The sequence below is a fragment of the Herpailurus yagouaroundi genome, unplaced genomic scaffold, assembly GCF_014898765.1.
Source record: "Herpailurus yagouaroundi ecotype Mexico unplaced genomic scaffold, PumYag 182, whole genome shotgun sequence".
NCBI classification, from domain to species: domain Eukaryota; kingdom Metazoa; phylum Chordata; class Mammalia; order Carnivora; family Felidae; genus Herpailurus; species Herpailurus yagouaroundi.
The window spans coordinates 7673187-7687865 of record NW_024412413.1 but is presented as its reverse complement, the minus strand read 5'-3'; the positions used below and the strand labels follow the sequence as shown (position 1 = coordinate 7687865).

The window sequence follows — 14679 nt, the reverse complement described above, 5'->3', positions numbered from 1 at the left end:
GCCCCTTTGGCATGTGCTCCTTTCTTGGATTCCCTCCTGCCTCCCCTCCTTTCCCTCCACGTTTATACTTTCTGCTTCTCCAGGCTACGAATCACACACTTTCAGCTGGGACACCTACTTGGAGAAGACCAAGTCAAAAGCAGCTCCATCGAGACTCTTTAACATGGTAAGGAAATTGAGGAAGCACGGGGCCTGGGTGGCCCTGCCTGCTCTCGGGGTGTTAATTCCAACCCCCTTCTCTTCCCTCGAGTCAGTACTGCGGAGACCAGCCACTTCTGGGGAGAAGTCCCAAACTCTGCCATAGGCATTCTACCTAACAGTCGAGCCGGTCCCTTTCCCGGAGGGACTGGTGCTTGGGAGCAGAGGGCAGCGGGATCACTGTCAAGGGACCCTTCCCCACAGGCGCTCCCAGCCCATTGCCTCTCCCCAGTTGTGCCCCACCGGGGCCGGGAGCTGGCCATGGTCACTGCTGCTTCCTTCCGTCCCTAGGACTGCCCCAACCACGGCTTCAAGGTGGGCATGAAGCTGGAGGCCGTGGACCTGATGGAACCCCGGCTCATCTGCGTGGCCACGGTGAAGCGGGTGGTGCATAGGCTCCTCAGCATCCACTTTGACGGCTGGGACAGCGAATACGACCAGTGGGTGGACTGTGAGTCTCCGGACATCTACCCCGTCGGCTGGTGTGAGCTCACCGGCTACCAGCTCCAGCCACCAGTGGCCGCAGGTCTGGGCTCTCGCGGCCCCAAGAGGCTCTTGACGTTGCTTTCCTTTTTCCTTCCTGCCAACCACTCCCGCTGCCCCGTGCCTACCTCATTCTTTGGCATGAGATCGAGAAGTCTCCTGGGCCACTTCTAACTAGAGTGGCCCTTGTGTCCCCACCTCCCGCTCCTGACTTCTCTGTCTCCCTCTCCCTCTGGCCTGCAGAGCGCCTTCCTTGATCTTGCCCACTCTGTCATATGCTCGTGCCCTTGTGCACACAGGTAAACCTCCCAGGTCCCTCGGAGCAGCCCTGGTGACGAGGATGGGAAGAAGGGACAGCTGCTCTCCAGTCCCTCCCCCATTCTCATTGCCCAACTTTGGCTTTCCTTCTTGGGGTGTCCATGTGTAGGGGAGGCAAGTGAGGGGTGGGCAGGGGGTCTTGGGACGTGCCTATACCTTGTTCTCTTAGAACTCTCTTCTTACCTCTTACTCTCATCTTTTAACAGAGCCGACCACACCTCTGAAGGCCAAAGAGGCCACGAAGAAGAAAAAGAAACAGTTTGGGAAGAAAAGTAAGTGATGCACTAAAGCAGGCGGGGCTGGTGTGGGGCCTGGGACCAGCTGGGCCTGTGTCCCTGGACGTAGAGCAGGAGTCACCACTTAGGTAGCACTCTTCTCGATCCCTCCATCTCCTCTTTCTTGCCCTTTGGCCCCAACATACCTGTCAGCCTATGTCTTAAGGGACCTGAGGACACACAGGGAGTCTTCAGTCTCTGGCACTGGTCAGGATGGCGAGGAAAAAAGGCAAGAGATTGTAATTATAAGCGAGAAAGGGGGGAGGGATCCCCATCTCTGCTGCCATGTGGTCAGAGTCGCTGCAACCCCGTCGGCTGTTTGAAAGTATGAGGCATGGAGGGGGTGGCGGTTTCTCCCCAAGCCTGTCATTCTTCCCTTGTGACACTCAGGGATGAGAGGGCAGCCACTGAACTTTGGTGTCATCTCCTTAGGCGAGACCCCACTCTTAACAGATCCTGAGCCCTGTGTGGGCTCAGCTTGAGGGGACAGCAGGTTGGGCGGGGTAGGGAGGAGAGAAGGTAAAGCCATCCTTCAGAGCCGCTGGCGTGTGGCCATGAGGTTGTCTCCACGATGTGGCACCATACACAGAAGAGGTTGTCCAGAAATAAGGAGGAAACAGACGGGGTCCCTGGGTGGGATTAAGGTCGTATGAGGGTTTGGGTTTGATCACATGGGAAGACCCTGTACTGTTCACAGTAGTGGGGCTGCGAAAGTCACTTCACAGGTGAAGGAAGGAAAGACCGGAAGAGGGAAGGAAGCTCCGCAAGCAGGACGGAGTGGTGTTAACCCCCTACTGGAGAGAGCCTCTCTGAGCCTTGGGCACACAGCTCTGAGGGGCAGCGTCAGCGTTCAGGCCCTTGGTTCCCCCAGATTGGCTCTTCTGATGTCACCGCCCCTGCTCGCCGCTGGCTGAGACCCAGCCTTCAAGCCGCACGTGGATACCGCCTTGTGCTGGGTTTAATTCTGTTTTTATTCAAAGGGAAAAGAATACCACCGAGCAAGACCCGGCCCCTCAGACAGGGGTCCAAGAAGCCCCTGCTGGAGGACGACCTGCAGGCCGCCGAGAAGATCTCATCGGAGCCTGTTCCTGAAGAGAGTAAGAGCCTCCCGGGCGGGATCAAGGCAGGGCCGGCCTGCGCCAGTGCTCAGAGGCGGCCCTTCTCCTTCCCCACCTGGGCACAGAAGAGGAGAGTCAAGTGTGAAGGGACTTCTCTGGGCACCCAGCAGTCCTTGTTGGACCACTGGGCCTGGAGAGCTTCCCAAACACCCACCCCCGACTCTGAACGGAGCCGCACACCTCCAGCCGGGCCCTCTCCATCTCTGCGGCCCGCCCCGCAGGGGCAAGGCGCCATTCCCGCCTCCCCGCCACTTCCTGAGGGCCCCCCTTCATAGGGAGCCAGAGCCTGAGCCCCCTGCCCTTCCGGAGTTTCACGCACACTCACTCTGTTCTCCCCGCCCTCCCCACCTCCCTTCCTCTTTAGTCATTGCTGTGCGTGTGAAGGAAGAGCATCTAGACATGGCCACACCTGACAAAGCCCCGAGTCCAGAGCTGCCTGTTCCCATCGAGAACATCAAACAGGAGACAGACGACTGAGCCTTCCCCACAGCCACCCCGGGGCTTCTCTGTTGCTACCGCCCCTCACCCCACTTTAGTTGGGAGAATGAGCCTTTTTTGCTTAAGTTCTGCCAGGTGCTGTGAAGGCCAGGCCCCCAAGGACCTCTGTCCTCCTCCCTGGCGAGGCCTGAGTGACTGGCACTGCCTGAGGCCTCCGCGTTGGTCTCTGAGTGTCTCCTCCAGCTAGAGTTCCCAAAGCTCTTTCTACAGCAACCTCCCTCCACACCCACCACACCCCTCGGCCGCCGGGGTCGGGGGCTGCCCCCCATCACACTGCAAGACAAGTTCGTGAAGGGTGTGTGTGTCTGAGCAAGTCCTGTAATAAAGGCTTGGAGCAGCTCTGAGGGGGAGGCCGTTGCGGGCTGGTGGTGGGTGGCGTGGGTGCCTGAAAGCAGCCACGTGGAGCAGCCTCTCGCCTCTGGGGTTGGCATCCTGCTTCTCGCACCCTAGGGAGACAGGGAGCTGTGCAGGCACCCAGCCCTGGCAGCTAAGAAGCAGTGACCGGGATACAGGTTTCGGTGACTTGTGGGATGACTTTGACCTGTTTTTGCTGTTGACATGAGTACTGACCCCCATTTCTTAGTGTAGAGGTGGAGTCTGCTCCCCAGGGCAGGGGGCTAGCAGGGACCTGGGGAGGCGAGGACCACACAGGCCCCTGTGCCACTTGGGGAGCTGGAGGAGGGGGCTGCAGAGGCAGCAGGGCCGGAAGGGAGACGGCAGCCAGAGCTGTGCTTCACCTGCTCGGAGCCCAGCTCGGCTGGGACCTGCCCTTTCCACCCCACTTCTCTTCTCCTGGTTGACAGGGAGAGAGTCGCGGGGCCTTGGTGAGGGGCAGTGGTCAGCTCTGCTGGCTGAGGGGACCCTAAGGGAGCCCCTGGAGGAAGGGAGATGAGGGTAACGGGACACGCTTCCTGGCTCCCTGTCCTTTCCTGTCCATGCCCCTCTCTGATAGTACATTTTAGAAGTTCACCTAGTGTCTGCCCAAATTTCAGTTGCTTTCATTTTTCCCAGTTAACCTCCTTGGAAACTGTCCCCTCCCTCTGTCTTTCCAATAACTCTTCCCAAACGTAAGGTGGGGCAGCTGACCTTTATTTCCTGTCTTTGGGTGGAGAGGCGCTGCCAGGTGGGTTCCTGTGGGCGTCCAGCTGCCTCCTCTGAGCTGGTCAGGCTGCCACCGCCTGTGCTTACTGGGTAGGGTGCTTGGCTGTGCATTTGTTCAGGACCTGGGCTGTTTGGGCTTCCCCAGAGATGGGGTGACCCGCCTAAGCGAAGCTGATTTCCAGTCATTTCTTCCAGAGAGAATTTGATCCTGACTCCTTTGCTAAAGGCACTAGGAAAGCCCGCCCGCTGTAGAAACCAGGCCCAGAAAGTGGCCTGTCCCTGCAACCTGCATTCCCCAGAACGTGACTACATTTGGAACCTGTGAAGATCAAGGACAGAGGGGCCATGCCCTCCCCTGCTATTACTTACACCCCAGACCTGGGCCGTGATGGATCAGTGGCCTTAGACCCCCCCCACCCCACCGCCAGGAGGAAGACAGCCTGGGTATGCACTTTGGCTCTGCTGTGCACCCACGGAGGGCTTGCAGGGTCGTGTTCCCAGCTGAAGCTAGCTCATCACCCCCAAAGCCCCTGCAGTTTGGAGGGCCAGCTCCGGGGCTTCTGGGGAAACTGGACCATATAAGATCATAACCTTTAGCTCCTTCCTGGATGAAGAAGTGATGCCTGCGCGTGCCCCAATAAGGATGGCAGGGGCGGAGGACAAGTCTGGCTGCCATTCCAGCCCTCAACTGGCCTCCCCGGACTTCCTGAAGTCGTTTGTCAGATTTCTGTTTCTTAGAGCAGAGTGTATTGTGATCAGGCACCTCCCAGTATCGATTACGAAGGCTGGCTTCACACAGGACGATGAATAAATGCTGCCTGTCATCTTTTGAGTGCCCCATCTCCATAGCAACCACATGCTGGATGATCCTTCTTTACATTTCTGCCATTCCCCTCCTGTAAAACCCTGAGTTCCCCAGAGGCTGGGCCTGTGCCTTGTCTGCCCCAGTGGCCTGGTCCTAAGTTACCCCAGTGAGTGTGAGCACATGACACGAAAATCCGTAACTTGTGTTGCTGGGGCCTAAAGGTCTGTCTCCCATCTTGAGTGGAGGTGTCTGTTGGCTTCGGAGATGCTCACATTCCAGGCACGGGACCAGCTTTGCACCTCAGTTGCCCTTGGTGGGAACTGGTCTGGAGTCCTGGGGGCAGGGGGGCTGCTGGCTGGGAGATCCTCCTGAAGCACCCCTTCCCCACCTCGTGCCACTGCTGCCTGATCTGCAGTGGCTCCCTGGTGCGGACTGGACCAGGTGCAAACGCACACACCCCCGTCACCCAGTCTGGACACTTGGCTCTACTTGAGGGATGGGGGCAGCAAGGGAACTGCCATTCGTAACAGCCTCAGGTGCTAAGTCAGACACATTTACACAGTTTAGTTCGTCTTCACAGGAGCCCTGAGGTGCGGGTCAACTCCCATTTTACGGATGAGGAGAAGGTTTATCATACTAACTTCGTTTCTTAAATTCACAACAGTAAAATGACAGCAGTGGGATTAAATCCAGGGTGGTCTGCTGTGTTACAACTGGTATTCATTCACTCATTCATTCATTCTCCTTTCTGAAGCATCTTCCACATGCCAGACATCACGCTAGAGTTTGGGGCCTCAAAAGAGACCAAGGCGTGCGTGGTCCAGCCATGGCCATCAGCAAGGTGAACACGCCCAGCCCAGAAGAGGGCCCAGGACCTTGTGTGACCCTTGAGGTCAGGGCCCTTCTCTTCCCACTCCGCCCCCCCCCCCCCTTTTGTTAAGAAGTCTCCACACCCAACATAGAAACAAGATAACGAATCCCACACTCTACCACCTGAGCCGGCCAAGCACCCCTGGGCCCCTTATCTTTCAATTCCTTTGTATTCCTGGGAGGAAACCCCCCAAATAAAAATGAAAGACCTATGTAACGCCAGGGCTAGCGTTCAGGGGATTATCTCCATGTCCGAGGGGTTGGAGGAAGGGGACAGCCTCAGACATACCGATTCCTGCTGCAGCCCGGATGCGGGGACAGGGAGTCAGGATTGCGGGGTCTTTCCTTTTAACAAGCCCTGGCCTGCAGCTGGGCCCGTCAGCCTCAGCTCCTGAGCCAAGCTCGGCCTCCACACGCCCTCCCCCGGGGCCGCTGTCGGGAGGGAACGCTGATGCTGTTCCTTAGCCTTAGCCGGAAGTCCCTGCCACATGGATGTCAGCCGAGATTAATGCCACTGTCATTGACACCAATTCCAGATCTGATCTCAAAGGCACAATTGCTCACCTTCAGCTTGGGGTTGTAGCAATTCCTTCCTCCCAGCCTACCTCACAAGGAACACTGAATGGTGTAACCGCCCCCCCCCCCCCCGCCCCCGGCTAAAAGAAGATGTACCTCAGAGTGAGACCTCAGAAATAGGGTCTTCACGGAGGTAATCAAGTTAAAACAAGGTCATTAGGTTGAGTCCTAATCCAGTATGACTCCTGCCCTTAAGAAAAGGGGGAATTTGGACTCGGATCTGGCAGGAAGACATGAAGGGACGGGGAGGTTCCATATGAACTCGGACAGAGACTGCATGGTGCCACCACAAGCCAAGAGACATCTGGGGCTACCAGAGGCTGGAAGGGGCACAGAAGGCTCTCCCCTGCAGCCTTCAGAGGGAGCACAGCCCCACCGGCGACACCCTCATCTCAGACTTCGAACCTCCAGAACAGTGAGGCAAAAATGTCTTGTCCTAAGCCGCCCAGTGTGTGGTACTTTTTTACAGCAGCCCCTGGGAACTGATACACCTTCTAATGGACCCCAGGCCCCCCAAGTCTTCACCACGCAGGTCCAGAGGCAGGCTGAGCCTTCGTCTCCCCAGGGCCCACTTTTCTGTTCTCGTTTTCCCTCAGGACTGGCCTCTCCCCTAGAGCCCCCGCTGCCCCCCCACCACACAGCAGCAGTTCCCACGGTCAAGGGCACCCGGATCCTGCTCCCCCTTCTCTGACGTGCTGCGTAACTTGGCTACAACCAGGGGCTCGAGGATGTGAGCATAAATGTCAGGCGGGTGATGGAACGACACGGAGCGGGGTGCAGCCTGTGGCCGGCGAGCAGTGGGAGGCCACGACGGCCCCTGCGCTCCTGCTCTCTCTGTCCCAGGTGTGAGCCCTGGAGGTCAGGAAACTGTGGGATCAACGATGATCCGGCAAATACGGTGACGGTGGCATTACTTTTAGGGACACGTTGGGTCCAGGTATTCTGTGGCTTATCGGAAAGGCCAGCGTCCCACAGGGTGAAATTGTGCAGTTGTTTCCTCACAAACCCATCTGGGCCCAGCCAAAGGTGGGGGAGCTGAGGAGCGGGGACAGATACGACCGAATGGAAACAGCAGAGTCATTGCCCAGGTCTGGAACCACATGAATTGGGACCAAGAGAAGTCAGATCTCTGCTACCCTGGGGGCTTTGGAACCTGACCCACCCACCAAGGCCTCCCACCAACCTGCCAACCTTGTCTGCTCTCCATCGTCTCCCCTTCCCGGGGCTGCTCCTGGCACTGGGCCTGGCGGCGTCCGGCGTCCGCTTGGCCTTCCTGGCAGCCCAGCCTGGGCAGGTTTCAAAAACAGTCGTCGCAGCCTTCACCCTCTGGCCATGGGCACTGGGAGGGCTGGCACACGTGGCCCCCACACGCAGGTTCAGCCCAGTGAGCCACCTGAGGAGAGGAGAGGAGATCCTCAGGAACCGGCTGCGAGGGCACACTCTGGAGGGAACCCTGGCCCAGCCCGTCACTGATTAGGGGACCCAGAGCAAGTCACTTCAAACCTCAAATCCCTTCTCTGTAAAAAGGGGATAGGAATAGTAATAAATAGTTACAGAGGGCTTAGGGCGCTCCAGACAATGTTCAAATCAACCTATATATGCTAGCTGACAAAGTAATCCTTTTTTTTTTTTTAACTTTTTTTTTTTAATTTTTTTTCAACGTTTATTTATTTTTGGGACAGAGAGAGACAGAGCATGAACAGGGGAGGGGCAGAGAGAGAGAGGGAGACACAGAATCGGAAACAGGCTCCAGGCTCCGAGCCATCAGCCCAGAGCCCAACGCGGGGCTCGAACTCACGGACCGCGAGATCGTGACCTGGCTGAAGTCGGAGGCTCAACCGACTGCGCCACCCAGGCGCCCTTTTTTTAACTTTTTAACGTTTATTTTTGAAAGAGAGGGAAAGAGTGTGAGCACGAGCAGGGAAGGGGCAGAGAGAGAGGGAGACACAGAATCGGAAACAGACTCCAAGCTCCGAGCTGTCAGCACAGAGCCCGATGTGGGGCTTGAACTCAGGAACGGTGAGATCATGACCTGAGCTGAAGTTGGACGCTTAACCGACTGAGCCACCCAGGGACCCCGACAAGGTAAGTCTTACAAAGAACGCCTATGAGGTGGACACAGTTCCTGTCATCCCCTTCACAGATGAGGGAATGGCACAGAGAAGTCACCAGGCCCAAAGTCAATCGCAGAGAAGGACTTGAGTTCTTTTGCTCTCCTATGAAATCAGTGACATGCCCACAAGTATTTGTTAGGTTCCACCCCCCCCCCCCCAGGCTGGGTGGATCTCATTCCCACTTTGTTGATGAGGGAATCCGGGCCCAGACAAGTCTACCCCAAGCCTCACGCACTTCTGGCTCCCTCAGGAAGGGCAGGGGGCTCTGGCGGCACCCTCCCCCCGGAAGCCGCAGGCTGGCACAGACACGGTGCCCTGCGAAGGGGGGGGGGGGGGGCTTGACTGAGAGCAGCTGGTGGGTGTCCAGCTGGGGAGCTCACCTGTGCAGCGGGAGCAGCTGGCAGTCGCAGTGGAAGGGGTTGCCGCTGAGGTCAATGAGCTCCAGCTGGCTGAGATGGGGCAGGGCAGGCACGGCCCGCAGCTGGTTCTTCTGTAGGTACAGGCTCTGGAGCCGGGGTCCCAGGCCCGAGAAGGCCCTGGGAGAAATCTGCAAGGAGACGCCAGGCCTTGGCGTGAGCTCCTACCGGGCCCGTCTCACCCCTAGGCCTGGGAGGTAGCCCCGTGCTCTCCCAGCAGAGGGGAGGCGGAGAGCCCAAGAGCCCAAGGTGGCCGGGGCAGTAAGGGCCGTGCTGGGATGGAGACCCAGGCTGGTCTGATCCCAAAGCACTTGCCCTTTGCACGCCACTCGGAGGCCCAGTTCATGGTTCTTTCTGCTCTGCCTGAACATGCCCCCCTAAAGGCAAATCCTCTTGGTGGCTCCAGCCCTCCCTCAAAGTGTGCAACAACCGAATGGACCCACATTCCTCCTTCCTCCATGCTTAGGCGGTACCCTCCCTGGCAGGCCTGTGTGGCACTGAAATCTGCCTGGTCTGTCACCACCCCTAAGCTCCCTGGGCCGGGGGGGGGGGGGCGCGGGGGGGCAGGTGTAGTGTCTGGCTTATCTCAGGGTCACCACGCCCCAGCCTCAGGCCTGGCACTGTGGGGGCAGCAGGGTTTGTTGAGTGAACGGACGCTGCATGAGGCCTCTTGTGGCCCGCCCTCCTCCCTTCCCCCCCCTGTAGCCCTGTGCCCACCTGCTCCAGGCCACTGCTGTTCAGGAAGAGGTGCCTCAGTGACTGGCCCACAGACCGGAAAGCCCCATCCGGCAGAGCTTCGAGAGGGTTCCCCGAGAGCTGCAGCTCCAGGAGGGCAGGCAGCCCCTCCAAGGCCCCAGTGGGCACCTCTCGCAGTTGGTTCCTGTCAAGGTGCAGCTTCTCCAGCTCTCCAGCCGGGCCCACTGCCCCGGGGGCCACTTGGGCGATGCAGTTGCTGCTCAGGTAGAGCCAGCGCAAGGCCTGCGTGCCTGCCAGGTCCCCGGGTTCCAGGCGGTCCACTGCGTTGCTCTGCAGGTGCAGGGAAACGAGGCCGGGCATGGCGCGCAGGGCGGCCCCCGGCACTCGCCCGAAGCGGTTGCGCTCCAGGTACAGGTAGCCGAGGCGGGGGGCCCCCTCGAAGGCAGCAGCGCTGAGGCCCGAGAGCCGGTTGTCAGAGAGGTAGAGGTAGATCAGGCTGCCCAGCCCCGCCAGGGCGCCCGCCTCCAGCTCCGTGATGCCGCAGTGCTGCAGGTGCAGCGACACCAGGCGGCCCAGGCCCGGGAAGGCCGCCCGGGGCAGCACGGGGAAGCGGTTCCGCCTCAGGTCCAGGAGCTGGGTGTCGCCGGGGAAGCCGCGGGGCACGGCCTGCAGGCCTCGGCCCTCGCAGCCGCTGTGCCGGGACTCGGAGACGCACACGCAGGCCCGCGGGCAGGGCTCGGCCGCCCCGTCGTCCCCCTTGGAGGCGCCCTCGGGGGCGCGGGGCCGCGCGGCCGCCAGCAGCAGCTCTTCCTCCTCGTCCTCCGCCCTGCCTCCGGTGCAGCGCAGGTCTGAGGGCCTCAGGGCATCCAGGGCCTCGCCTCGAAGGCGCCGGGGGCCCCTGCACGCGCCGTCCGCGCGCACACGCGCCCGCGCCAGCCACTCGAGCAGCGGCCGGGCCTGGCAGCCGCACCACAGAGGGTTCCCCTGCAGCCTCAGCCGGCGCAGCTGCCCGGGGCCCTGCAGGGGCGGCAGGGTGTCCAGCTGGTTCCCACGGAGGTCCAGCGTGTGCAGGCGCGGGCAGCGGGCGAAGGCCCTGGGCTCCAGGGCCTGCAGGGCGCCGTGGTCCAGCGTCAGCTCCCGGAGGCCCGGCAGCGCCAGCCCGTCCTCCTCACCCACGTAGGTGAAGGGGTTGTGGCCCAGCTCGAGCCGGGCCAGGGCGCGGGCCTGGGCCAAGGCTGCCCCCGGCAGGGCCTGCAGCTCGTTGTGGTGCAGGCTGAGCCGGCGCAGGGCGGGCAGGCCGGCCAGGGCCTCGGGGGCCAGCACGCTGAGCGCGTTGTGGGACAGCTGCAGCCAGCGGGCGCGCGTCAGCCCCTGGAAGGCCATGGCGGGCAGGTAGACGAGGGCGTTGTGGGCCAGGTTCAGGGTGGCCAGCGCACCCAGTGCCCCGAACGTGCCCGGCCGCAGCTCCTCCAGCATATTCCCCTGCAGCTCCAGCCGCTGCAGTGAGCCCAGCCCGTCCAGGGCTTCCTGGGGCAGCGAGCTCAGGCGGTTGGAGGCCAGGTTGAGGAGGAGCAGGCGGCCCAGGCCGCGGAAGGCGCCCTCGGCCACCAGCTCCACCTGGCAGTGCCGCAGGTCCAGATGTGTCAGGTAAGGCAGCTCCTGGAAGGCAGCTGGGGGGATCACCTTCAGCACGTTGCCTTGGAGGTCCAGCCGCTGAGTCAGCTGAGCGGGGAGAAGCAGGGGGGAGGCTGAGCGGCCCGCGCGCCTTGCCAACCTTGGCCTTGGCACGCACTGTTCCCTCACCTGGACGCTCCTCTCCCCCACACCTTTCCCTCATTCTCTTCATCCTGCTCCCTGACACCTCCTCCAGGAAGCCTTCCTCCTTAGCCACCTGGGCACTTTTCACATTGAGCTGTCCCTGCCCGTGTACTTTCTCTCCTCTCCACTAGTTCCTGACTCCAAAGAGCAGAGACCGTATCTTATTCCAGCATATCCCCTGTTCTCGCCACTTCTCTCCCACATGCTTTGTAGTTCATCCAGGACTTATCTTACAGGTCACCTACTTGTTCCAAACACATAGAACTTTAACTAGGTCGTCTCCCCAGTGTTGGTTGTTATTCCCATGTTACAGACGTGAAGACTGAGGCTCGGAGAGGAAAAATGACTTGTCAAGGTCTCCCAGTTAGGCAGAGACAGATCCACTGGTGCCAACCCAGGTTCCCCCTGCTGTCCTCCCTGCCCACCCCCCCACCCCCCACCCCCACCCCCGCTGACCTCAGGGATGGCGTTTGGCACCTCAGTGAGGTTCTGGTGCCGACAGGCGACATGCCGCCTGGAATTGTCGCAAACGCACGTCTGTGGGCAGCGCTGGGCAGCCGCATGCCAAGCTGGGCCCGGTGGCAGCAGCAAGGGAAGCAGCAGCACCAAGGAGACGCTCTGGGTCCTGGGAGGGGGAGGGAGGGTCAGTTCACGGGGGCAGATGTCCCACGCTGTCCTTTCACCAAGCCCAGCTCCTGTTTCCAGAGCCCCTCGGATGTCTTTCTCCTTGGGCCCCAGGAAAGTGTCATTGCCCTGAGCCTCACGACGCCCCGTGCGGCAGAGGCTCCATTCTTAGCCTGGTTTAACGCTGGAGGAAACTGAGGCTCAGAAAGGAGACCTGGCAAGTCCCTTCGACCATCTATCTGCCCCATGGCTCGATGTGTACTTGTTGAATGTGAGGATGAGCCAAGGGCTCAGAGGGTGTGCCGGGCTGTGGTGAGGCTCCGGGGTCCAGGGGAAGGCTGGGGCCTCCCAGTGTCAGGGTGGCAGAGAGAGAGGCAGCCAGGCCTCAGACAGATGTGGTGCCAGCTCCATGGTGGCAGGGAGCATACAGGCACCCACAGTGAGAAGACAGCCTGGCAGCCAGGGGGGAACTAGGCCAGGCCCCAGTTTGTAAGGCAAGGTTTGGGGGACCAGATATTGGGTCTGAGAGCCTCAGGGAGCCTTAATTGGCAGGTGAGCAGGAGGCTTGGGCCTCTGTTTATGCCCCTGTTGTCCCTTCATCTTTGCCACCGCTCCAGTTCAGACTGGGGTGGGGGAGCTGAGCAGACGGGCTTGGGCTGTGCTTTGGGCAGCTCCGTCCCCTTACCTGTCCATCGTCCCCCAACTTCTCCACCCATTACCCAAGTGGACCCCTTGGCCTCACAACTACACCCACTGCTTGTCACTTCTTAGGGATGACTGTGCCCCAGGGCTCTCCTGGCTCCCCCACCCCATGCTTTGCCCACCACCAACCAGAGGGAACTTTCCAAAATGCAGATGGGCCCTGACGCCACCAGCTGAGAACCTTCCAGCATCTCTGCACGGCCTTTGGTGGAAAGCCCTGACTCCTGATCCCACCTGGAATGTGCTCAAATTGTCCAGTGTCACCCTCGGCTCCCTGACCATAAACACACATGACAGACCTTCCTCCTCGTCACCCGACACCTAACTCGCCCAGCTCTTCCTTCTGTTCTCAGCTCACATCACAGCCTCTGGGCCGGGCCTCCACCCTCAGCCTCCCCAGCTCTGCTCACCGATGGTCACCATCTGTTGTTCAGTCTTCTAGAAGGCCGGGGCCGGTGACATCCTCCAGAGCCTGGGGTGAGGCCGAGGCTCCGGGTGGACAGGGGACGGGGCCCGTGGGGGCAGATCCCTCAGGGACAAGTGTCCAGGGCTCAGAGGCCTGCTGAGCTCTCAGACAAGCCCTGGAGGACTAGCCCACGGGAGCTCGCTGGAGCAGCTGCACTCCATTCACCATCTTCCTCAGAAACCGCTTCAGGGACACCCTCGGGGGATCTCTCGCCCCAGCAGATCCCATAGCCCCTGTCCCCCAAGCCCTCAGAGGCCCAGAGAGGGCCAGGAGCTTGCCCGCAGCCCCTCAGCTTCTCTAAACACCCCCTTCTGCCCCCAGGGCCCAAACACTCACCCCTCCATGCCGTCCGGCTCACACTGCCAGTCGGCCTGGATGTCGCGGGAGCCCCCCTCTCTGGCCCGCAGGCCTGGCAGCAGGGACAGGGCTGAATGGAAGGCATTGTGGGCAGTCCAGCCGGAGGCTGAGGTGAAGGAGGGGCGGGCAGGGGCGGGAGCGGCGGCTGGAGTTACAGGGCCTCCTGCCCGGCGCCGGCTCAGGGCTCCGTATGGTGGCCCGGGCAGCTGGTCCCGGGCTGGCTGGCAGGGAGCTTCTAGCGGCCAGCCTGTGGGTCCCGGCCCTGGGCTCCCTCCCAGCTGTGGGCTGTCCCGTCGGGCTGCCCCTCACTAGCCTCAGTTCCCTGCTCTGTGAAAAACAATATTAGTAAGTAGCTCACAGGGTTGCCGTGGGGGTCCAGAAAGGTACCTGGAACATAGTAGGTGCTCAAGAATGGTTACCTCAGTCCTTTCTGCTTCACACATTTACATACAGTGTTTAACACCGTACAGACAATATTCTGCAATTTTTTTTCACCTAACATCAAATTATCAGGAGTGATCCTGGTTGATTCTTCTTAGTCGTGTTTTAACTGTTGTCTAATATTCCATTGTATACAGGTGGCAACTCCGCTTATCCGTTAATCTTGGAGATTTTGCTCGCCTCCAACTTTGTTACAAACGATACTGCAAAAACAATGTCCAAATACTTACCTTCCTGGACACACTTGCAAAGTTCATCTCAATCATAGCAAACTTCAACATATCCTGGGATTGTTCAGATCCATGTTTCTGGTGCATTTGCTTCTGTCATTATTCAGTTTGCTTGGGTTTGGTTTTGTTTTGAACCAGAAATGGCGCCACACCACACAGACTTCTGCATGTGCTTTATTTCACTCAGCAGATCTCATGCCAGTGGCATCACTGAGTGTGAACTCCTCTAGGTGCTTTTTTTTCCATTCGACATTATGTCTGTGGGCTTCATCTGTGATGCATATTTTAAGAATGTGTTTATTTTCATCTTTATATACCATTTCAGCACTCCATTCCATAAATAGTCCACAGCAGTGGCATGGGGGCAGAGGTAGGAGAGCCATCTGCCCCAGATGCAGGCAATAAGGGGGTGTGCTGTCCGTAGGGAACTTCAATGCAATGAGACCCACTGGTTTGCTTTTTATTGTCATCACGTGCTGGCTGACGATTCTAAACAACGCCAATGCTAAAATATTCTTCCCTGCTTAGGCGGAGGATTCTCACCTCCACCTTTTTTTTTTTTTTTTTAATGTT

General features: G+C 59.5%; 2 protein-coding genes across 5 annotated transcripts in view; one reads left to right on the top strand and one right to left on the bottom strand.

The window, feature by feature from the left end:
- L3MBTL2 (L3MBTL histone methyl-lysine binding protein 2) overlaps positions 1-4843 on the top strand; it is a 20258-nt gene extending 15415 nt beyond the window's left edge. The window contains exons 13-17 of one of the 3 annotated variants that reach the window (XM_040490727.1): positions 84-166; positions 490-724; positions 1206-1271; positions 2255-2371; positions 4187-4843. In XM_040490727.1, the coding sequence (XP_040346661.1) occupies positions 84-166; positions 490-724; positions 1206-1271; positions 2255-2371; positions 4187-4197 (512 nt within the window). In that variant the 3' untranslated portion in view covers positions 4198-4843. Of the gene's footprint in view, positions 1-83; positions 167-489; positions 725-924; positions 981-1205; positions 1272-2254; positions 2372-2756; positions 3235-4186 lie in introns of those variants that run through there. The other 2 variants (XM_040490726.1, XM_040490728.1) reach the window with 2 other exon arrangements.
- On the bottom strand, positions 2225-14679 carry CHADL (chondroadherin like). Of its 2 annotated transcripts, none has more exons than XM_040490724.1 (6): positions 13415-14679; positions 11743-11911; positions 9490-11190; positions 8737-8903; positions 7426-7635; positions 2225-2447 (listed from the first exon to the last, which is right to left on the bottom strand). In XM_040490724.1, the coding sequence occupies exons 1-6, from the start codon at positions 13420-13422 to the stop codon at positions 2393-2395; spliced, it is 2310 nt and encodes a 769-aa protein (XP_040346658.1). In that variant the 5' UTR covers positions 13423-14679; the 3' UTR covers positions 2225-2392. The 2 variants fall into 2 exon arrangements, with proteins under 2 accessions (XP_040346658.1, XP_040346659.1); XM_040490725.1 differs by having other exon boundaries at positions 7434-7635; positions 13415-14678.

Coding starts and splice junctions, on each gene's coding strand:
- CHADL (XM_040490724.1), bottom strand. Junction 8,904..9,489: donor ACAGCAGTGGCCTGGAGCAG/GTGGGCACAGGG, acceptor GTCTCCTTGCAG/ATTTCTCCCAGGGCCTTCTC. Junction 7,636..8,736: donor CAGCTGCTCCCGCTGCACAG/GTGAGCTCCCCA, acceptor TCCTCTCCTCAG/GTGGCTCACTGGGCTGAACC.